This window comes from Phragmites australis, chromosome 3 (assembly GCF_958298935.1).
Source record: "Phragmites australis chromosome 3, lpPhrAust1.1, whole genome shotgun sequence".
Taxonomy (NCBI): domain Eukaryota; kingdom Viridiplantae; phylum Streptophyta; class Magnoliopsida; order Poales; family Poaceae; genus Phragmites; species Phragmites australis.
The window spans coordinates 21,515,937-21,538,832 of NC_084923.1; the positions used below are offsets into that span (position 1 = coordinate 21,515,937).

A 22,896-nucleotide genomic window follows, 5' to 3' on the forward strand; every position below is an offset into this window, starting at 1 on the left:
GAGCTCGGCAAACTCCTAAAGGCGGGCTTTATTGGAGAGGTTCATCATGCTACATGGCTCGCGAATCCCGTCCTCGTCAAGAAAGCCAATGACAGATGGAGAGTGTGCATCGACTTTACCAACCTCAATAAAGCATGTCCCAAGGATCATTTCCTTCTTCCACGTATCAATCAGATCGTCGACTCCACGGTAGGTTGTGCATTACTATGTTTTCTATATACCTATTTGGGGTATCACCAAATTAGCATGAAAATAGAGGATGAGGAGAAAACTGCTTTTACCACTCTTTTCGGTGTATTCTGCTATGTAAAAATTCCTTTAGGTTTAAAAAACACCGGTGCTACTTATCAATGGTGTATTCAGAACTATTTATAACCCCAAATTGGGCGCAATGTAGAAGCGTATATCGATGATATTGTAGTTAAGTCTAGAACCAAAGATGCATTGATAGTTGATCTCAAGGAAAAATTTGACAACCTCATGAAGTATCATATGATTCTTAATCCCAAAAAATGCACATTTAGCGTTCCGTCCGGTAAGCTTCTAACCGAGGCTCTTGACCAGATGTGGTCACCTCGAACACTAAAAAAAGTTCAAAAAGTAACATGATGCATTGCAGCTCTTAGTCGATTCATCTCTAGGATGGGCGAGCGAGGGATGCCTTTCTTCAAGCTACTGAAGAAACACGACTGGTTCGAGTGAACGAAAAAGCGGAGTACGCCTTCCAGGACTTAAAAAGATATTTATTATCTCTGTTAATTCTTACACCGTCTAAAAAAAAGAAGAGCACTTTTAAGCACGGTCCTGGTGATCGAATGGGAAAGCCCCGAGAAAAAGGCTAAGGTCCAGAAACCTTTTACTATGTGAGCGAAGTTCTACACGATGCTAAACTACTATACCCGCAAGTGCAGAACTTGTTATAAGCAGTCTTGATGTCTTTTCGGAAGCTACAATACTATTTTTAAGTATACAAGATCACCGTCATGATGATGTATCCACTGAAGGATATCATACGCAATAGGGAAGCTACTAGACAAATCATGCAATGGGCGGTCGAGCTCAATGAATTTGACGTAGGATGTGCCACACACAAGTGTGAAGTCGGAAGTACTAGTGAAATTCATCACCGAATAGACAAGCGTTGAAGAAACAAAGCCAAGTGTGGTCAAAGACCACTAGACACTCTTCTTCAATATACCACTCGCATTTCAAGGCTCACGGGCTGGCATTATACTTAAATCTCCAACATGCGATAAACTCAGGTACGTGGTAAAATTAGATTTTAAAGCTTCTAACAATGTAGTAGAATACGAAGGGCTTGTAAACGAGCTCCACATAGCTAAATCACTTGGAATCAGGCAACTTCTCATGAAAGGAGACTCACAGCTAGTTGTAAACTAAGTACAAAAGGAGTACATGTGCTCGAATGACAACATGGCAACTTACTTGAACGAGATGCAAAAGCTCGAGCAGAAGTTCGAAGGGTTAAAAGTAACGCACATCAGGAGGAGTGACAACTTCGGTGCAGATGAACTTGCTAGACTCGCTTCTTCCCGAACTCAGTACACATAGGAGTCTTTGTTGAGGAACTCCTCAAACCATCTATCCTGGTAGCTCGACGAATGAATACTGCCCAGCTCAACCAGTAGTCTGGTCCAGTCAGCGAGGCAGAACCAACAGACATGGATGCTGCACTACCGAACACGAACCGACTTGGATGACTTCATACCAAGCCTATCTCGAAGGTCGAGACATCTCTAATGATGATGCATCTGCAGAGAAAATTACTCGTAAGTACATGCTCTATGCTTTGGTAAACGGCAAGCTCTACCAAAAGGAGAGTAACAGACTCTTGACAAAGTGCATCACACAGGAAGAGAGTAATAAAATATTGCTCAATATCCATAGAGGCATGTGTGATAATCATACGTCTTACTGCACCTTGGTTGGAAAAACTTTTCACCAAGGATTCAATTGGTTGATTGCCCTTTAGGATGCTTTCGAGTTGGTCAAAAAGTGCGAGAGCTGCCAATTTTTTAGAAGGTATATCACTCAACTGGCCCAAACTTTGCAAACAATTCTTCTTTCTTGATCTTTCTCTGTCTAGGGCTTGAATATCCTGGGACCGTTCCCAAGGGTCCAAGATGGTTATAAGTTCCTATTCGTGGCTATCGACACATTCACTAAGTGGATAGAGGTCGAACCCGTGGGAAAGATAACCGCAGAAGCGGCTAAGAAGTTCATGAGGAGTATAATTACTCGATTCGGTATTCCGCATTAGATAATTATGGATAATGATAGCCAGTTAAGAAGTAGGACCTTCACCACGTTCTGTGAAGAATTTGGCATCAAAACCTATTTCGCCTCAGTAGCTCACCCACAAAGTAACAGTCAAGTTGAACGTGCTAATAGTATAGTCTTTCAGGGCATCAAAACTCGGGACTTTGACATGCTAAAGGCTGACTCAAAATGCTGGGTGAAAGAACTTCCCTCGATACTATGGGACATTCGTACATCGACTAACATGGTCATCGTTGAAAATACGTTCTTCTTAGTCTATGGAGCAGAGGCAGTGCTCTCGGCTGAGTTGCAGTTCGGATCATCGTGAGTGGAAAGTTACTCGGAGGAAGGGAAAGAGTAGTTACGAGTGGACGGCATCAAATTACTTGAGGAGTATCACGACTGAGCATCTATTCGAGAGGCTAAGGATCAACAAGCGTTGCATAGGTATCATAGTCAAAAAATTCATCCCAGGAAACTCACTATTAGGGATCTTGTTCTATGTAAGGTGTAGAAACAGGCTAGATGCTATAAGTTATCACCTAAGTGGGAATGACTCTATATAGTGGTCGAAGTTACCCTGGATCAGTGCAGCTATCTACTTCAAATGGTGAGATACTCGAGCACTCATGGAATATCGACCAACTCCAAAAGTTTCATTTATAGAAAAGGTAAATTATAGATAAGTCATTTATATTTGATTCGATTAACTACTTGATTACATACTTTTTCTTTTCTGTCTAACCTGCATGGCTAGTGCAAAGTTGACAAAAAGTATCCACCTAGCTCTTGCAAACAGTGCAGAGCCTACTCCCTCTTAAACGAGTCAAGGAACTTGCTATACTCATCCCTAGGATGGCAGCTAATCGCGTCGGGGACGGGACGTCGGCTAGCGTGTGGGCTAGGGAGATTGGCCAAGGCGAAGACCCTACTGGAGCTGCTGACTGGCGCTGACAATACCGAGTGGCCCTCCATAGGGCGCGAAGGCGATCTAGCGATTGTCAATAGAGAAGACGACCGTACTTTTTCTACCACCGGAGGTTCAGGGGTTCCATCATCGACAATCTTGTCGGTGACCTGGTCGATGATCTCATCAAGATCACCAACATCTTCATCTCCCTCTTGTGCGGCTCGTGTTGCCGACTCCTGTGCCACTCGTTCCGCAGTGTTGGTGTCAAGGAAACACCGAAGGTGGCAGGTGAAGGGTTGGTGACCTCCGACAGACATTCTGTTCTTTCTCCTCTTAGGCCTTTCGATTGATTCCTCATCATTGGAAGAAACAATGATGACTCCCGGAGAAACCATGGCGAGGGGCCATGCGGTGTGAAATCCTTTCTCTTCACTTTCTGGACCTGGCTTGGGAGACGACAGTGGAATGGAGGTCATGGCTTCAAGCTCTATGAGTTCTACTGGGTGTGTAGGGAGAAAGGAAGGAGGCAGGGTGAAAAACCAATGGCCTCAGTTTTCTCTCTATTTATAGTCATGGAAACAGGTCGCACTGTACATGCAGAGCTGTTAAACCTAATATCGCTAGGCGTGAGGGCGAGGCCGCCTAGGTCACGCAGCACGTCTGGCGGAAGTCGAGGCTTCGCTGAGACATTGTGACTTGTCCAATCTCTGTAAAGAGAGATGTGTGGTCATTATTGCTCATCAAATCAAAGGCTATGGTGAAAATGAGCACAAGCGGGAGTGGGTTTTTAATGCTCACCTACCTAGTTGTTTGAATACACTCAATGATCATAACATAATCTTAACCACCCGCTCAGGGGATGGAGTCATCGAGTTTGTGGTTAAGAAATGGAAGTAAATGGTTATGCTCTACTCTCCACTTGATCCAGCTATCGAGTGGAGAGTCGGGGGCTACTTCATACTTTTTCGGTGTTTCTTGCTTCACTTTCTGTTTTTTGGTTATCATACTAACTGAGAGCCAGAAGCTACATCGTATAATGTCAGTGCTTGTACTCCACTTTCTACTCGAATTTAGTCATGGAGTGAAGGGACAGAGGCCACATCAAGTATATTTTGGTGCATATGCTCTACTCTCCACCTTGATTATCACATCAAATAGAGAGTCAGGGCTACATTGCATACTTTCAATGCTACGATTTTACTCTTTACTCGATCCAGTCATCGAGTAGATAGTCGAGGGTTACAACACCATACACTTTCAATAACACAGGTATGCTCCTTTCTACTCTTAGATCGAGTAATCTTCTCCTCAATCATAGAATCGAGTGCTACATAATAATACCATACTTTTCGTAAATTTTGTATATGTCTTTTGCAAAAGTTTATCTAGCTTTGCATCGACTGCTTTGGATAAGAGCCAGTAAAGACATATGTTCGGTTGATGACGAACAACTACACCTAACAAAGTATAACAGCACAAGAGATTATCAGACATCTCATGCCTAACAGGTAAAAAAGGTTTTGAAGTTCTAGTGGATCCCATGTGTGTCCTCTGTTGAGTTCGTCAACGCGCAAGCCAGCGAAAGTTTGCAAAAGGCTGTCCTTATTTTCTGTTTTTACACTAAGTCTTTTCCTTATTCTTACAATTGGCTCGAGTGATTACTCGAGGGCCAATATTTCTAATCGTTTGTCTAGTTGAGTTTTCGGATATTAATGGATATTTGATCAATAAGTCTTGAAGGTGGTCTACACGCCTACAGATCAAGATTGTATCTACTCATGCTAACTATATTTTATTGATAAGAAAATAGTGACAATATCATGTTAGATAGGCAAAATATTAGCAATGTTTCATTCCAACCATCAGACAAAAGCATACCAAAAAAGCCTACTACTAGCTAAGGAGAAATCTTCGATGATATCCATTTACAAGAATGCCACTCGAAATTTCTCTCAAGGGGTTTTATGGTCCTGGAAACCTCGTCATGATAGGAAACTTCAAGCACGTCATAATCTTCCTAGTGGTAAGCTGAGTTCACTCGGTGGAAACTAAGAATTCGACAAGGGTTGGTAACTCTGAGTACTGATGGTACGGCTTCAAAGGTCATGCCAACAAAATTGACCTTTCTTTCACCCAAGGAATAATCTCTCATTCTAGTGGCTCCCAAATGTCATCACCGAATGCGTGGAGGGAAACCGGTGTCAATGCATTGTGCTTGGCTGGATCATCCATTTGCTCACCAACCTTCAAGAAAAAGCGCGAGACTTGACCATGAGCAGTCGAGAACCATTTAGGCCAGGTTGCCCGGATCTCAAACTCATACATCGATTGTTCCAATGTCACCACAGCTCCCGATGGATCTCTCGAGGCCACTCAATCTAGAAAATCCAAAATATGCCGCCAAAACTTGCCACTAGAAATCTGAAACCATCATGGTGGTCCATTGATAAGATAAACATGCTCTCCCTTCGTCATTTGAAGATGAATACATAGCATCCTCATAATAATGATGATGAATAATTTCCCATCCTTTCGCACTGCTAACCCCTCTAGGTTCACCAGAACACATCATAGGAAAGCGATGGGTGATTACAGAACCATTCAGTTACCGGGTTAATTACCCTACCTTTGATCTGAGGCCCTCACTCGATGACAATCAAGAGCTCGTTCAAGGTACCAATCATCTACCAGCTATCATTGACTAAACCTCGAACAGGAAGGTCAAAAACTGCTTCACTTCCTAGACGATGGACCTCCACCAAACCATCATCTTGCACAAACGGTCCTTTTAGGTTCCAAAGAGCAAATTCTATCGTCCTACGCACTTCACACTATGAGGTTCAGACACAATGGAAGAAGGCAAAATCTTCTAGATACCGCAATTTGTTAGAGATAATGTCGAGCACCCTGAAAGGCAAAATCGCCCAATCAGGAGTTTTCGCCATAAGATCCTAAGTGAAAAATAAAGTCTTTGAGTAGAATGCGAACAATGGTGGATGAATTTGAATGGCAAGACTGCAGAGGAGGCAACGAGGCTAAGACAATGACGATGAAGTTCTCCCCTCAGATAATTAAATAGGCATTGCTTCAAGATGAGACTCGGAAATTATTTCCGCTTCAGATAAAAATTATGACGCTTCGATTGGCATGAAAAGTGAGATGAGTGCCATACGAATCTTTGCACGCCTATTTGATCGCATTTAATACGCCTATACCCAATGTTTCAAATTTTGGAGATCTTTTTAACTCTACTCAGACACGAATGTCGAGAAGTCGATATTACTAGCCCTTATTGAGTCTCGAGTGTGGATAACAGTAGGGCGCTCGACACAAAAATGTTTCCACTCGATATTCGGAATATAGCCTCTTCTTATTCGATTTGTTCGACTATAAGTTCAATCTACCTTACTCGACTACGTTTAGACTTGGCGGTACTCAAGTAGACACTTACAGAAATTCTCCCTGTTGAGTAGAGTTAAGGGGCTACTATCGAATATCTAACTATATGGTATATACGTATAAGGAGTATATCATATACGGACGAAGTATGCCATGTGTATACTTAACAAATCCGGATATTATGGAACCGAATTCGCGGTACCTGATATTTCTGAAATCCAAAAAGTGTATAATAGGAAGGCATCGATTACTTACGTAACTCGAGAAGACCAGTATACATGATAGATCTATCTACTTAGATAATAAGGAAAATAACTCCCTATCGATTACAATGGACATGAGATGATATATTACCCCTATATAAGGTGGGGATCCAGACCTCCCCAGGAGAGACTCTCTTTTAGGGTTTCGAATTGAAGACTTAAAAAATGGAGTAAGTTAAAAAAATTGTAATTTCAAAAAAAATTAATTGAATATTGAATCAGGATTTTTGACCAAACTAATTAAAATAGGTTGCATATGAATTTTAGAACATTATAAACATTTTTAGATTTTTCGGTATACAGGAAGATATTTGTTTGGGCAGAGAGGAGGGGAAGTAAATTAGCTCGAGTACTGTTCATAGAGCTCACTGACCATTGGATGGATGTGGGACGGCTTTGATGAGCTAATGCCGCCTCTGCATGTGCTACAGCTACGCAGATGCAGAGAATCCGCGTCCCTCCAACCTTTGTCGCAGGAAAAGAAAAAAAAAACTCCTACCTAGTTTTCTGCCATCCTGCTCTGCTCTCCTCCGCTTCACGAATCCCACAACTCCTCCCCGCCAGGATCCCAAAATCCTTCGCTTCCTAGGAGATGGAGAGGGCGGCCCTGGTGAGGAGTTCCCACACCACGACGGCCGGCATGCTAGCGTGGCCGCACCCCGATGGCGCCGCGCCGTTGCCAGCACGCCGCCCTAACCAGGTATGCTAGTAACCTACACTCTTTTCCCCACCCCTCCTCCATCCGCGGCTGCCTCTTGAGTTCCTCGCTCTGCAGCCGACGGAGGAGTTCAGGAAGGTGGTGTTCGGGGGCAGGTCACCAACGAGGAGGAGGCCGAGGGCCTCAGAAAGAGGTGAGATATCCGGGTGCATGATCCGGGTTCTTGCGGCCGCTCCGCTCCTTTGTCTCGGATCAAGCGGTTCACCTCGATCCGTGCCTGGTCCGCATGCATGATCCCCAAGTGCGCCTGCCTTACTTACGGCTGCTGCGACTGCTCTGATCGTTCCAGGAGGCCGTGCTCCGCGCCCAAGTCGAAGGAGATGACGGGGAGCGGCATATTCGAGGACCAGGGCACTGCCGCCGCCCCGACTGCCTCACACAATCGTCAGGTGCGTAACTTTTGGACCGATGCTGCTGTTTGATTTACGTGGCTATGTGGAGTGGTACATTGTTGTCTGGCCGCGCTTAGATCGCTATTCCTGTACTGCAGAGTACTTGCTCTGTATGCTGGGGATTGGCATTTTCCTTCTTTTTTTTTTCATATGGCATTTTAGTAGGATCAATGAAGCATATTTGTCAGATTGGTTGCATAATCCTTGGGATCGATATCCGCTTATGCCCATGTGCAATAATGCTATATATCTTAGCGGCATGGTACTAGAAATAGAGTTGTGGAACACGGTGATTTTGCAATGTCCGCATGCTTTTAAGCATGAGTGCTGTGTGGAAGGTTTCGTGCTGCTTCATTGTTGTTTGGCATTTCTGTACTGTGCAGAGTGCTTGCTCTATATGCTTGGGAGGGGGTGGGGGGTACTTCTTTTTGTTGCATATGCATTTGGATAGGATCAATGAAGTATTTATTTTTGTCTGCATGGTACCAAAAGTAGAATCGTGGAACGCGTTAATTCTGGAATGTTTGCATGTTTTTAAATATTGGTGCTGTGTGGAAGGTTTCGCGTTGCTACCTTGTTAGTGGATTCCGCATGGAACAAAGTGGAAGTGCAAGTTTGATCAATTAAACAGGATCTAGAGATTGAAGAGTGGCGGCACATAACTGTTTGATTGGGAAGTTAATTAACCTCATATGTTGTTCATGGTTCTTCTTAGTCAGTAAAAGATGTAGATCTCATTGTGAGTCAAAATGTATAAAGCACAAGTAGCTGATCCAACAATCATACCGTACAGTTAATTTGGTGATCAACTTTGTTCTTTTCTTGAAAAAGTTGATCAACTTTGTAAATTGTCCTTTTCATGTAACAGACTAATGTTGGTCAGTAATTCACATTTGGAAATCTTTGGTGCCTACGCTGTAATTTGGTGACTTGGTAGTTAATTATGCACTTGATAGTCTGCAGAGAGAACAGAAAAAAGAACATTTCTTTCTTACGTCGTACTTGAAAGAAATCAATAAAAGTAATCATATCATACTGCAGTATATGGTGAGACTAAATCAACTTTTCTAATTTGTAGACGATTAGCTCTGTAAGCCAGATCACCTTTGCTGAGGACGGAGGTGTTCCTCCCAGAAAGCCGACTTCAGTAGCTGAGGTGACAAGCCAGCGTGACCTTTACCGTACCGTTCAAAATGAGGGAGACGGTAAGATGAAGATGCAGGTATCTAATACAAAATCCAAGGAGCTCAGTGGCCACAACATCTTTGCTGATCTTGAAGATCCCAGGCCCAACATTTCAAGGATATCAGACTATCGCAGCTCTGCCTCGCACTCACCTGTGAAAAATGCAAATGTACTGCCCGCACCATGTCTGGTACTCCATTCAATTTGTGCTACTCGAAAATTATTTAACTATTGTTGCCCTAATTAACAGGTGAGCACCTTCTAGTTTAGAGAGGCCAACATCTAGAGCACGCCGAAAACAGCAAAGAAGATACCTAGCAACAAGTCCATTGATCTGACGGGCAAGGACATCCTCGAGGGATATTCGGCACCGGCTTCGGCGGAGAAGCATCTGAGCAGCACGAAGCTGAAAGAAATGACTGGTAGCAACATTTTTGCAGATGGAAAGGCCCCCAACCCGAGAGCACGCAGCAGGTCGAACCCGCCAGCATCCTGGCGGTGGCAGGCTGGCAGCACCATTTCGCTGGTTTAGCGTCTGGATGGATCCTGTTCTTGGTCCATGTTTACCTCTGCAGGAGTTTGTCGATGGCGCAGGTTGTTGGACCGTCGATTTACTGTCTTGTTTTCTTGATCATGCGATGAGTCCTATTTTTTGTCCGGATGGAGTTCTAGTATAACTCTTTGTATGTGTGTATGTGGTTTGGTTTGGTTGTGACATACCCAACGCAATAACCTAATGGCGCGTGGTATCTTGGTGGCATTCTCTTGTCAGCGTCTACGGTGGATATGTTTGGCAAATAATACCATGAGTTCGGACCGTGCTCACCTGTCGCACATCGTCAAATTGGCACGTGTGTATGGACCAAAGCGTCAGTGTGCATGGACGCCACCGGAGCTGGGAATCTGATTCTCAACCCATCGAATTTCATTGACAAATCTTCGGAAAACATACACCCTAAGGTAGGGGTGAAAACGGCCTAGATATTTTTCGTCTGCCTGATTACCTAAAGGTTTGAAAAGTACCTATGAGATGATCAGTATCTGTATCTAATACTATTTGATACTATCTATGTTCGATTCCTGATCCGATAAAAAATGTTCGATTCCTGATCCGATAAAAAATGTCGGATAGGATATAGGATAACTGGTATTTGTCTGAAGTATTCGAATATTAAGTGTTATAAGAAAATTTATTATGATTTTATTTAAAAACTTAATAATATATATGTAGATTGTCACACCTCCATTAATACTAAATACTCTTATTTTCACATCTCACTGATCACTATTTCTATACTCTTTGATTGTATCCCTATACTGTTTAATGTGATGTATAAGAATACAAATAAAGTGAAAACAATTTATCTATCTTACTAATTGATATATATCCGACTATCTGCTCTAACTTTGAGAAAAAAAATATAAAATAGGATATAGAATAAAAAAATAATTATCTGATACTATCCGTATCTGACTCGATTTCCGATAAAAAATATATATAGGATATAGAATGAGTTATATCAGTTCGTATCTGATTCTTTTTCACCCCTGCTTTAAGGCTAAGGTTGGACTATGCTTCAATTTAAGCTTTTTTCTTGTAGGGCACGTTTGGTTGGTGCTTTTTCGCACCCATTCCACGGCGGCGGATTCTTACGGATTGATGGGGCGCTGGATTCAATCCAAGCAGGCCCGCAGTCGAGATGAATTCCACATGCATAGTTGTTTACATCATTTTTTCCTACGCACTGAACTTTATATCAACTGTATTCTAAACCGTATTTGTACAAGTTCTCGAAAGTTGTGTTATATGACGCATAAGCCATGAACTTATCACCGCTCACTGTGCTATGTTGGACAGCACATGCACTGTGTTTACGTGGGAACTATCTTGGTTCAGGCATTCAAACCCATGCATCTAAGTGCAGTACAATCTTACTTGTACGAATTTTTACGAGATAATGTTTCTTCGGTCTTAATTTATAAATAAACTCCACGCGACTTGTTCAAGAACAAACCATAAAGTTTTGACTTTCACAAGTATTCTGATTTAAAACAAGAAGCTCTTTGCAGCACCATAGTTTATAGTTTATGACATCGCAAGTCGCAATTGTGGCCTCGCAAAGAAGTTCTACGATAGAAATAAGTTGTAGACTAATGTTTGTTATTAGATATACAACGAAAATTTCTTTACTAGCTAAAACCTTTTTGGGGGATTTTGAGCATTAGTAAACATGGCACTAGCGTCAACCTCGAGCTTGTGGTCATTTCACACTGCACTAGCTGCCAAGGGGACATATACTCTTTTTGTTTGCTGCTTCTATTTTTTATTTTACTAGTGCCAGAAGCTAAAAGTTATAAGTTTGAATGAATAGGGTTGTTGAAAAATGATTTTAAAGAAGTCAGAAGTTTGTTTCTACGAAAAATGAATTAGAAGTTGAGAAGCAGTTAATAGTAGATTTTCTAAGAAGTTATATGATAAGAAGTTAAAAAATTATTGTAAAAACCAACAACTAAAATTTAAACAGATTTTAAGAAAAATAAAAGCGCACTTTTCAGAAAAGCTAAAAGAAAAAACAACAAGCAAGCGGACCGTATTCTGCCTCATTTCCTTTTCTAAGCTCAGGAATAATTGTGTTGGGGGACTTGAGTTAGTTTCTAATAGGGAAGTGTCACTTTGTTGCCTGGAAGTATGATTTTTGTTTTGCTCGACTTTTTGAATAGTTTTAGTCCGCTTTACAACCCCCCCCCCCTCCAAAAAAAGTTAGACTCATCGTTTTGACGATCAACGTGTTGCCACGTGGCTGCCAATTCACCCAATTTTTGCATTCAACATCACATGCATGTGTCGAGGTGTAGTGGTTGTGGGATCTCTTAAGTGATTTCGTGGACATGCTTAGGCTAGATTACGCGTATATATAACAGGAAATTGATGGAGAGAGGGGTGATGGGCATGGTAGCAAAACCGGTCCACCCGAGCGACCGAATCACGGGTACCGACGTCGCATATCGACTCGTCCCCTTCGTCGGGAGAGCACTTGTCCACGGCTACAAGCCTTCAACGCCGAAGCCAAGCCCGGTTTGCTCAAGCGCGGCCCTGGTTTTTACCTCGCCCAACTGAAGTCCAACCGGCCGGAGATGGGAAACCCCTCTCGTCGCGGTTAGGGCACAATTTATCTGGATTACCTTTTTACCTACAAGTAAAAATCTAAATAAGATAGAGTATAGGTAGTAAGTAGTATTTACAGGTATGTTTTTGATAAAAATACTATCCGATGGATAAACGGATATAAATATAGATAAGATATATCTATACTATAAAATTCATATACGTTATACAAATATCTCACTTTCAAACCATAATATACTGCATCATATAAATATCTCATTCCGTCTCACCACTGCCGCCCTGCGTCGCAGCGTCTCTGCTTGCCCCCATCTCGCCGCTATCACCCCATGCATCCCCGTGCCACCTGCCGTGTCGGCGTCGCCAAGCTCCGGCCCACCCCACAGCTCTGTCTCGTCACCATTACGGTCACACCATCCTATCACGCACATAACCTCATCACCCTATAAGTAAATAGATATACCAACGAGTAGCGAGTACCCACATATAACAAGTTTGAGACTAATTCTTCACCTATAGACTTTCGTAGGTATCCTCGTGAGTGAGTAAAAATCCAGCCGATACACCCGTATCTATAGTATCCCATTTCCATACCTAGTCGCTATAGGTTTGGATGGAAACGAGGAGCACAAGCGAGGCACGGCGCCCGGCGCCACCACCCACACGTGCCCTCGCCTTCCGCTGCTCCGTGGGCCCTACCCCGGCCAATGGGGAGCGGGCAACTGATCGGATCGCGCCGACGCCTCCTGTCCACTACCTCCCCAACGTCCCGGGCCCACCACCGCACCTCCCAGCCGCTAACTTATTCCTACGCCTCACGCGCCAAGAAAAAAAAAACACATCTTTTCCTCGCTTATCAATTTCATTTCCGTAATACTCTCTTCCCTTGCCTCCTGAAAAAAGAAAGAAATACTAGAGCCAAAAAAAAAAAAAATTCAGGAAGCATCCGGAGACAGAGCAGAGCAGCCACAGGAGCGGAGCGAGCAAGCCATCCCTACGGCGGCGGCGGCGGCGGCGTCTCGAAGCGACCGCGCTGATAAGATCCGGTTCTTCTCTCCCTCTGCCTGTTTGTTTGCTTGTTCCTGGAGGCGAAGCAGGTTGGGCGCAGAGGCATCGGTTCCGTCGGGTTGAGGTGGGAATTCTCTCTGCTCCCGGTGCTTTTCTTGCATCTTTCGCTGCCGGAGGCTTGGTTTCCCCCTGTTTCGGTTGGTGGCGATGGCTTATTTGTTTTCTCTCTCTTTTTTCTTGGCAATTGTTCTGAGATTGCTATTTGGAACCTTGGTATTTTGTGGTTTCCTGAAGGGTTGAGAGTGGTTTTGTGCGCTTTCGCTTCGGTTTGATTGGTGTTTTTTTATTTTCCTGAATGCCCCCCCCCCCCCCCCCCAAAAAAAGTTTTCGGATCTTCGATGAAGTTGCGTCTATTATCTGGAGATTTTACAGGGGATTTTCTTTGTTTGTGCAGGTTCTGATCCGTAGCTCTTCATTTGGGAAGGTGAGAACTTGTGACCCAATTTCCTTTCTTTTTAACCACTGTGCTTCGTGTAGGAATATTGTCGTTGTGCTTGTCATGGCTCAATTCGAGGCCTTTTTAGAAGTTAACGGCTTGAGATGTATACACGACAATTTTTGTCCTTTTATTTAGTTTTCCGTGCCCCAGGTATGTAAGGCTGCAGTAGTTTTGTGTAGGCTAATGACCATAGCAGCGTGGTTGGAACTTTGGGAATAGGTTCTTTGTTCAGTTTACTGGTTATCTATATTTTCAGACAATCTAGCTCATTTCCTTTCCTTTTGATTTCTAGGACTTGATCAAGAACTGGGGATCTTGAGTTGAATATGATATCAAATCCGGTGGATTGGTACAGTTTTGGACCTGGATAGAATTGTAGGGATGCCAGATTGGAGGGTGGGCGAGGTAATATCATTTTCATGAATTTCTTGATGGACATGGCATCGCAATACTTTTCATAACCACAGAGTTTGGTGGATGGGTTGATAAGCAATGATGTGGAATGTATTTGTTTGCTACTCAGAAATCTCGATTTAAAAATCCCTGTGTCCTTGAATGCGAGGCAAAATTATAGGTGATATCACTGACAAAAAGTGAAAAAAAATATATGAAAATTTAGTGTGTTCTCTGAGGGTTATATTCGATAATTTCCAATATTTTGTTTAAGTGTATAGATAGATAAATTAGTCCGTCAGGGACTTGGGTTTGTGTAGATGGAAAAATATCTATATATTCGAGCATTGAAGCTAATTTGGATTCAATAGCTAATTGTTATGCTTCAAATCCTTGTTCCCTGCTTGGTTGACTACTTGACTTGAGTGTTGGTTAGTTTTATATATTGGTACTCACTCAGCGTAGCATTAGTTAGGGAAGCAGGTTAAGCCTAGATAAAGGGCACATATGAATCTTGTGTTGCCTTGAGGAAGTGTTGGTGTTTAGTCATTGAAGTGTGCTTGCCACCCGTAATAGATCTGCAATTGTTTTTGCTGTGGATAGATGAGTGGGAGTTAGTGAGCTAGCCCCTCATATGGGGAAGTGCCAAGTGTCAACTATAGAGAGTTCTCTTTGATTGAAGCAAGTTGACCAGTATTTAAAATTTCAAGGTTAGAATGACATACTAGCACTCTAGCAGCAGTCAGATAGATGATCACCTCTGTACTGGATCATACCTTTTCGCAATCATTCGTTGCATTGGACCAATGGCAAATAACAGGGCTCTGTTTTGCTCGCTTACTTTTCCTGACATACCAATAGATGTTAAGTTACTGAGTTTTCCTGTTCTAGGCCTCTGACTAATAGTGTTTATATAGTTTGAAGGTAAATTCAAGGATGAATTTGCTCAGAGTAATAATAACGAACATGAAGGTGGAATTGGGACTCCTGGTATCACTAGTAGTAAGAAGTTGAAGCATGCAGTTGCCAGTGAGGAAAGCCCCCAAGGTGGCATCTCTGGAGCAAATAACACAGATTCACAGAAGTGTAATTCAGAGCACATCCAGTCTGCCAATGGGGTAATATCCCAGAACATAAACAGTACCAATAACTGCATAGGAGACTGCAAAGATGGCTCAAATACCTTTCCTTTGAGAGAAGAAAATACAACCACAGAAACCAGATGTCCAACAGATAATTGGAATACCTGTCAGTTTGCACTGAGCAATGGTTCGCCCATTCTCAATAACCACAGTGCGCCGCAGGGTAGCCTCACTTATGGAGATAATGATTTAAACTACATCGAATGGCCTGGCATTGACAATTTTGAGGAGGTCGATACATTATTCAGGTACTCAAAACGTTTCGGTGGTTGGCTGTCTGTAAACAGGTGACAGAGACAACTCTATTTCTTGCTAATCTATTTCTTTCTTTTTTTTTGGGAAAAGGACATGTGATTCCACATATGGTCAGCAGCAGCTGGAGAACACAAATGAGCTATCTTGGATTCCTTCTTCTTCAGATGCCGTTTACTCTTCTGATGTTGCTCTGCAGCAAGGGTTTGACTCCTCTTATTCAGATTATGGTATTCTGGATGACCTCTCAGCATTCCACTGTGCAGATGATAAATCATTATCCTCGGTTGATCCTTCAGTTGCTCTATGTGACAAGCAATTCAATGACAATTATCTGTTCAATGAGCAAAAGAATGTGAATGCATATGACGAACAGGCAAGTAAAATTATTTTCCTTTTTTACTAGTCTGTATTCATTGGCTCAATCTATATATTCTATTGTCTTTAATTCATGTATCTCTTTTATCCACCATAGGTTTACCAAGAGGATGCGATGGAGTTCTTGCCCACTGACCAGATATGCAGTGGGCATGAAAACTTTGATATGGTAATTCCCTTGGATTATTTGAATCATTCAAATAACACAGAATTCATTGAATTCAGCGATTTAGGGGCTATGTCATCATCTGATATTGGGTTGATGGCCTGGGCCCACTAAAATGGACAGTAGTTGATTGGATGCTGAAGTACAACTGTATTGCTCAAACAGAAATGAATAAATAGTCAGTTTAGTGTTCAAGTATGACTGTTCCACTGCGATGCTATTGTGTTTCCACATTTTTTTTTGCTGCAAGGTCTCAGTACAATTTCCTCCTGCCTGTATATATTTGTATTGGGTTTACCGCTGGATTGTTTGTTTATGAGAATGGTTAGTTCTTAGGAGGTAGGATTAGAAGCATGTGAGATCATCTTACCATAAGGATGAGAGATCACTTGTGCAATTTCTCATGTTCTCATTGATTTAATGTCATGGTCTTTCAGGTTGGAAGTCAATATTCGTCAGGAAATGCCATTCAAGGTATTGAAGAAAAGCAATATTCTATAGCTTCAGCTTCTCAGCTGAGCTCCTCTCAGAATTTATTGAAGAAAAAGCACCACTTAGATTCCAGTTCACCAAGCAACATTACTTCTGAGCCCTATCCAGAAAGAAATGGCCAGTTCAGTCCATCTGGTGCTTCATTTGCTCAGATGAACACTAAGGGTAATATACAAGCAAATTTTCAGATAGAATATTTTCTTGTAGCTTCTGAACATATTTATTTGTCTTGTACTCTTGTATGATTAGCTGATGTGACACTTTACATGTGCAGTGCAGAAGAAAGTTGTCAACATACAACCAAGACAGCCCATAAGTGATAATGTGGTGAACGGACATCCTCAAACATTGACAAGAAGAGCTTCATATCCTTGTGAGAATTATGAAACTGAAAGAAAGGGGTTAGGCAAAAGAACATTGGGGGATCCTCAAGTTACAATGGGTACTTCAATGGTAGTGGATGGCTCATTTGTATCATCTATGTCCTCTGATAACTCAGTTGAAGAAAGCAGCTTTCGACAACTTCAGGATGCTGTTAGACAGGTAGAATGGGTTACTTGCTGCATGTATTTTTTTATATATATCACATGAAGTAGAAGAAATCTTAGCTTTCTGATTATTATTGCAAATTCAGGTACAATGATTTACTTGCTGCTTATAATTTTTTCTGATTGTTAGTCAGCCCCTTTATTATTGCAAATTAACACTATGTTTCCACTTCCTTGTGTCTTGGCTTTCTGATTTCACTAAATGATCATAAACTTTATCAAAGTCAAGACCTTAAGTATTGGTACGACCAAGTTTCTATTTACATCCTTCCTTTTAGAGGAAACTAAACTACTTTTAATAATCTATGTATCGCAGTATTAAAATTATTTTCATGTCTGCTTCAGCTGGATGTCCAAACCAAATTGTGCATTAGAGATGGTTTATACCGACTGGCACGAAGTGCTCAACATAGGCAAGTTTTTCCAAATACAATGAACAGCAATGGAGATAGCCAGGATGTAAAGGATATGCAAAATGCAGAAACTTCGCGCAAGTAAGTTGTTCCCCACAAAAGATGTTCTCTATACTTGTCCAATCATGAATCAATATTTGTGGCTTTGCAAGCTATCATTGTCCATTGAAATACATTTCTTTATTGTTAAATTACAAACTTCTCAATGTTGTCTGAGCACTCCTAATGCAACATCTTCTGCACGGCCAGTTATCTCTAAATGTCTTTCTGAAATGTTGGACCTATATTGTAAGAACAATTCTTGATATCTTAGTCCTTGAGATGCTAGTCCATTAAGGTCAAAACACAGTTCTTAATTTGATTCGTTTCCATGAACATTTATCTGTTTTACACTATGTTATTGGAAACCAGGTTTTTTAGAATTAATAGTTCCTTTTGACTGTTAAGATGAGTTATTTGTGACCATATAATATGTAACATATTTGTACACTATTAGATACAGTTGCCTGCTTTATCACAAATGGTAAAAAGAGAAAACAATAATCCTTTGAAGTTTCAAGTCACGATTTCTAAAAGCATGTGTTGAATTTGATCCTCCTTACATTCTTTACAATGCAAACGGAGGCAAGAAAATTGCTTTGTCTATATGTTGCCTTTCCACTTTGATGTTTCTGTTTCACAGGTTTGTCGATCCTCGGAGCATTGAGACACAGACAAACCCAATTGATCGGTCTATAGCTCTGTTACTTTTCCATCAGTCATCGGACCACGTAACTGGAGCAGTTGATGATGCCTCATCACTAAAGTCCCATGTTAGTGTATGCTTCTTCGCCATCACAGGAATCCATTTGCCACCATAATTCTGAAACATGACCATTTTTGCCATGCAGAAAAAGCAACACCAGGGCCCTGCTAAAAACCAGGATGTGGTACCAGCTTCATCTATATATTCCCCAAGAGGACAGGGTGGGTTCAAGGATGCAAAATGTCTGGACAATTACTGAATATATGATGCTTCTATCCATGACCAGGTTAAAGTTGCAAGACGTGGAGCTTCCAACGTTTGTGATTGTTCATAGTGTACTGTTGTTGCAAACGTATTGGGGCCACTTGTCGTTTCTTCGTTTTGTTTTGAACTTGCAGTTTAGTAGTTGTCAAGCTTGGTGTGTACCGTGTTTTAGTCAACTCCAATTATATTGGCTTTGACTAGCTTGTACCCTACTGTGAAGGCCCTCAGGAGTTCTGTGCCCCTTGTGTTCTGACTCACACTTTGTGTAATCTCAAAACATAGATTTTGTCAGAGGTTTCTCTGTTTGCAATTGCGTGGATAAACTCAAGTTATTCCTTTTCACACCTTATAGGGTGTCTAACTATTACACGTTTTGGTTCGAGAAGAATGGGTCGAACAATCATGTCCTACACTGAGTTATTAACACGAGTAACAGTGAAGTCTCACTAGAATGACCATGCCGTTCTACGAGAGAATTATGTCGGTGCCAATGTAAATACAGTCGTTTTGAAAAAAATTCGGTGAAACTTTTAAAACCTTAATTAACAATAGTTTTTTATTTAAAAACCTTAAAATCATATGTGTAGATTTATCTTATAAATGCTTTTATAATATTATAAATTCAATAGATTTTATAAATATATTCTAATAAAAAATAGTGGTTAAAGGTATATATTGAAGATCGTGTCTTGTCTAAATAATATGTATTTATGATCGGATAGAGGATCATTTATTTTGAGGATGTATTTATGATCGGACAGAGGATCATTTATTTTGAGAACATTTGAGAACTGGTATGAGAAGAATAGGTTGTTCCATTATGTCCTACCTCTTATAAGTCATTAATACGAGTAACAGTGGCATCCTGCTAAAATGATCATATTATTTTTCTAGAGAATTATGTCAATACCAAAATACTATTTACTACGAGAATAATATGGAAAGTTACGAGTCACATCATAGTGATATAAATTCGATGATGTCATCTCATCTAACTTCGTGATATTATCGGTTCACTTGCTTAATGTTTTTGTTCTGTTGCACAGTTTGCTAACAACAATTGAGATGGCTATCCGAGTTATTTTTTAACTAGCTAATCACTATTAGCTAGTTAAAAAATAACTCGGATAGCCATCTCAATTGTTGTTAGCTTGGAGATAGAGAACCAATCATATGCTCGCTGCTGAAAATTGGTTTTTAGCTTGTCTGTGACAATCTCAAAAAGAAAAGAGAGTACTTTTTGGCTAGTAAAAAGAGAATTACTGTTCGTTTAGAAAAAGAAAACAAGCACTTAGACATGCATGAAGAAGTAAAAAAAGAAAGTACATGCCGATTTTGACGATTTTGACAGTGAAGTGCATTCATATCTTACCGATGGATACATGAAGCAGAAGAGATGACACATGTTGTGGGCCCATGACGCGCTATTTTACGTAATCAACGACCCGACAAATGATTGATGGCAGCGTGAAGGCAAATCGACAAACTCTACCGTCCGTCCGCTAGGCAGGCCTCTACAGGTTCACTCCTTCGGGTGTTGGTGTTGCATATTGATTTTGGGAATGAAACGTTGATGGATAATCCGATTCTAGCCAAACAAATATGCTTGGTTTCTGTTGGTCTGTCATCATTCATTCTTCAAAAGCATACGTTTAGATGTCTAAGAATGAAATGAAAAATGGTGTGATCCTATAAAAAAACATCGAATGATCCCATACTAGACCATCCCGGTACGATTTCTCAGCCTATTTTTATGTTCCTCGATCGTGGTTTGATGTTAATTAAGCTACCAAGTGACCAGAACTATAGATTTACCGTATACATGCACATTACATATTTGCACTAAAATATTTTAAATCTGTAGATTTCACAATACTTTTGCCCAACTAATCAATAAGTTTACGAAATTCACGCCCGAATTATGCATGCAAACGTGTGAGAAGAACATGTACTACTACCGAAAGGGATTAAGTACATCATCAGATAAAAATAAAAGTAAAAATGGGGAGACACGATTCATTTCATTGCATTCTTAATTTCTTGTCAATTTCCTTGATTCCTTGCTAGTACAAAAATGCTACACATGCAGTCTCCAAATAAACGAAACACAAAAAAATTATACAGCATTATTGAAAGCAGACGATATGTCACAGATAGTTTTTTAGACCTATCACAGGCAAAATATTCTTAGATGGTTGCTAAGACAAATGTATCTGTAACAAGACATCAATATGTGAATGAACTCACATACAATTTTTATAAATCCGTCTATTTCGATCGTACAAACACAAACGACTTTTAAAAAAATCCGTAATTGATATCGTCACCGATGGTTTCTTGTAAGACCTGTCTATGTCTATTCAGTAGATATTGACGGATTTTTATAAATACATGTATGTCTTTAAAGACTTGCAAATATTTTCAAATTTGATCGCCTGTCTCCTTTGGCTCTTTTGGCTTTCAACACACACAAATCGCTCGTTTCCTCAAATTTTTTTGGCTTCCCACACATACCACCCCTCGTCTCCCCTCAATATAAAGCGACATGAAGTGTTATTCTTCCTCCACTCGTCATATCCAACTGTTCCACTAGACTGATAAACGAGGAGTGTTCTGTGTCCTCACTCGTCATCAACGTCGGAGAAGCGAGATCTCGACGGGGGTTGAATCCCTTTCACCGCACCAAGGTGAGTATCATACGGTTCACTTCACGCTTTAGTTAGAGTCTGTTAGGTTTTTATTGCTTTGATTTGTGCAACTGATGGCACAACCTTATTTCCGTCGTAGATCTGCAATGGTGCAATTTACGGCAACCAGGAGGTGGCAAGATGGGGTTGTCCCTATATCAGCTTCGATTGTACGGATGCTTGGTGTCGACTTCGGCCCGGTTGACTTCATCTTCTTCGATGCTGTGAAGGCCCCCTCTGTCGACTCTATGTATACTGTCAACCGTGTTCTCCATTCTATTTTACCGGATGTAAATTTCTCTATTGATGTTCATTAGAATGGGCAAGACAGACTGCCCATTTCTTATTGAACCATGATCGGTTTTGGCTGATGCATGAGATAGTCAAGATGCAGCCATATCCGGATGACTATGAGCTGCTAATTGAAGATGATGCTTGGGTTGATATTGTGCTAAAACGCAGGAGGTTAAGATGATGTATATTATCTCATCTTTTTGAATGACAGCGTTGATCGATCCAAGTTTATCAATCAATTTTCATCTTTTTGGAAGACGGCGTAGCCATGATGTCAATAATTTCATCCTATATGATGTTCTTAACATTTATGATATATATGTAAATGACTGTGTTTTGTATTCTAAACAATGTATGATTGGTGCTCTGAATAATGTACCAATATGTTTAATTTGATAATCATAAAGTATGTATCTATGTGATATTTTTCCCTTATAAACAAATTTTTTTATAGGAGGAAAGGGAGACGTAGACGGTTTTAAACAAAAAATCATCCGTGACAATTAACACATATGGATTCAAACAAACCCGTCTATGACTCTAGTAATCACAAACGAATTTAAACAAATATTATCTGTGACTCTTACTACACACAGATAGTTATTTAGAAAATTCGTTTGTGTCTAAATATATTGCGGACAGTTCTGAAATCATCTGTAATAAACTCGATATCACAAACACTTTTATAAAAACAGAATCTATAATCATATATGATAAAGTTTAAAATCTATTTGTAAATACCCGTTCTAGGGTAGTACATCCTCGTAGAAACCAGCAAGAGAGGGGAAAACGAGAACATAGCTACATATACAAATACTTGAAATTCATGAAAAACGTGATATCGATATCTGCAATTCGGCATATGGCAGCGTCTAAATCTTTCATCTCCGAATGGTGCACAAGCTGCACGCAATGCTACTTTGGACAATGACTCAAAATATGTGCAACAACTGGTTAACAGGTTGAAAAAGATCATATAGTAAAAAATGTGGAGCATGTATGGCAAAATTTCTTGCGAGCGTTAAAAATTTTCGAAATGAAAAGGAGGGTTAGCTCTTTTTAAGTCTGTCTGCGTCCTAAATTGCTCAATCTACTGAGTGCAGAAAAAATCATGTCCTATTCACATTCTGTAAGCTACACAACTATAGAGGTGAAAAGGGCACTGATAAGCCATCAGAAGATAACTATATACTTGAGGTCATGACACAACACACCAAGGCACCAATATCCTGGATGTGCTCAACCCTGGAAATGCCATAGTATCAGAAGAGTGAAATGTCGTTCGTTCAAAAGAAGAGTAACATGTTCAAAAAGATTCTTCTAATGTTGTGGCAGCGCATGAAA

The 22,896-nt window shown here is 40.8% G+C and overlaps 1 protein-coding gene and 1 pseudogene across 2 annotated transcripts; both read left to right on the plus strand.

Annotated features, from left to right (window-relative positions):
• Nucleotides 1–7,333: 7,333 nt before the first annotated feature.
• LOC133911083 (uncharacterized) lies at nucleotides 7,334–9,925 on the plus strand (annotated as a pseudogene).
• Nucleotides 9,926–13,094: 3,169 nt separating this feature from the next.
• Nucleotides 13,095–18,862, plus strand: LOC133912616 (protein LNK1-like). 2 transcript variants are annotated; one of them, XM_062355454.1, is made up of 11 exons: nucleotides 13,095–13,403; nucleotides 13,734–13,763; nucleotides 14,071–14,183; nucleotides 15,089–15,561; nucleotides 15,659–15,941; nucleotides 16,041–16,112; nucleotides 16,547–16,766; nucleotides 16,876–17,144; nucleotides 17,495–17,643; nucleotides 18,245–18,380; nucleotides 18,453–18,862. In XM_062355454.1, the coding sequence occupies exons 3-11, from the start codon at nucleotides 14,160–14,162 to the stop codon at nucleotides 18,564–18,566; spliced, it is 1,740 nt and encodes a 579-aa protein (XP_062211438.1). In that variant the 5' UTR covers nucleotides 13,095–13,403; nucleotides 13,734–13,763; nucleotides 14,071–14,159; the 3' UTR covers nucleotides 18,567–18,862. The 2 variants fall into 2 exon arrangements, with proteins under 2 accessions (XP_062211438.1, XP_062211439.1); XM_062355455.1 differs by having other exon boundaries at nucleotides 13,097–13,403; nucleotides 18,245–18,374.
• Nucleotides 18,863–22,896: the final 4,034 nt, after the last annotated feature.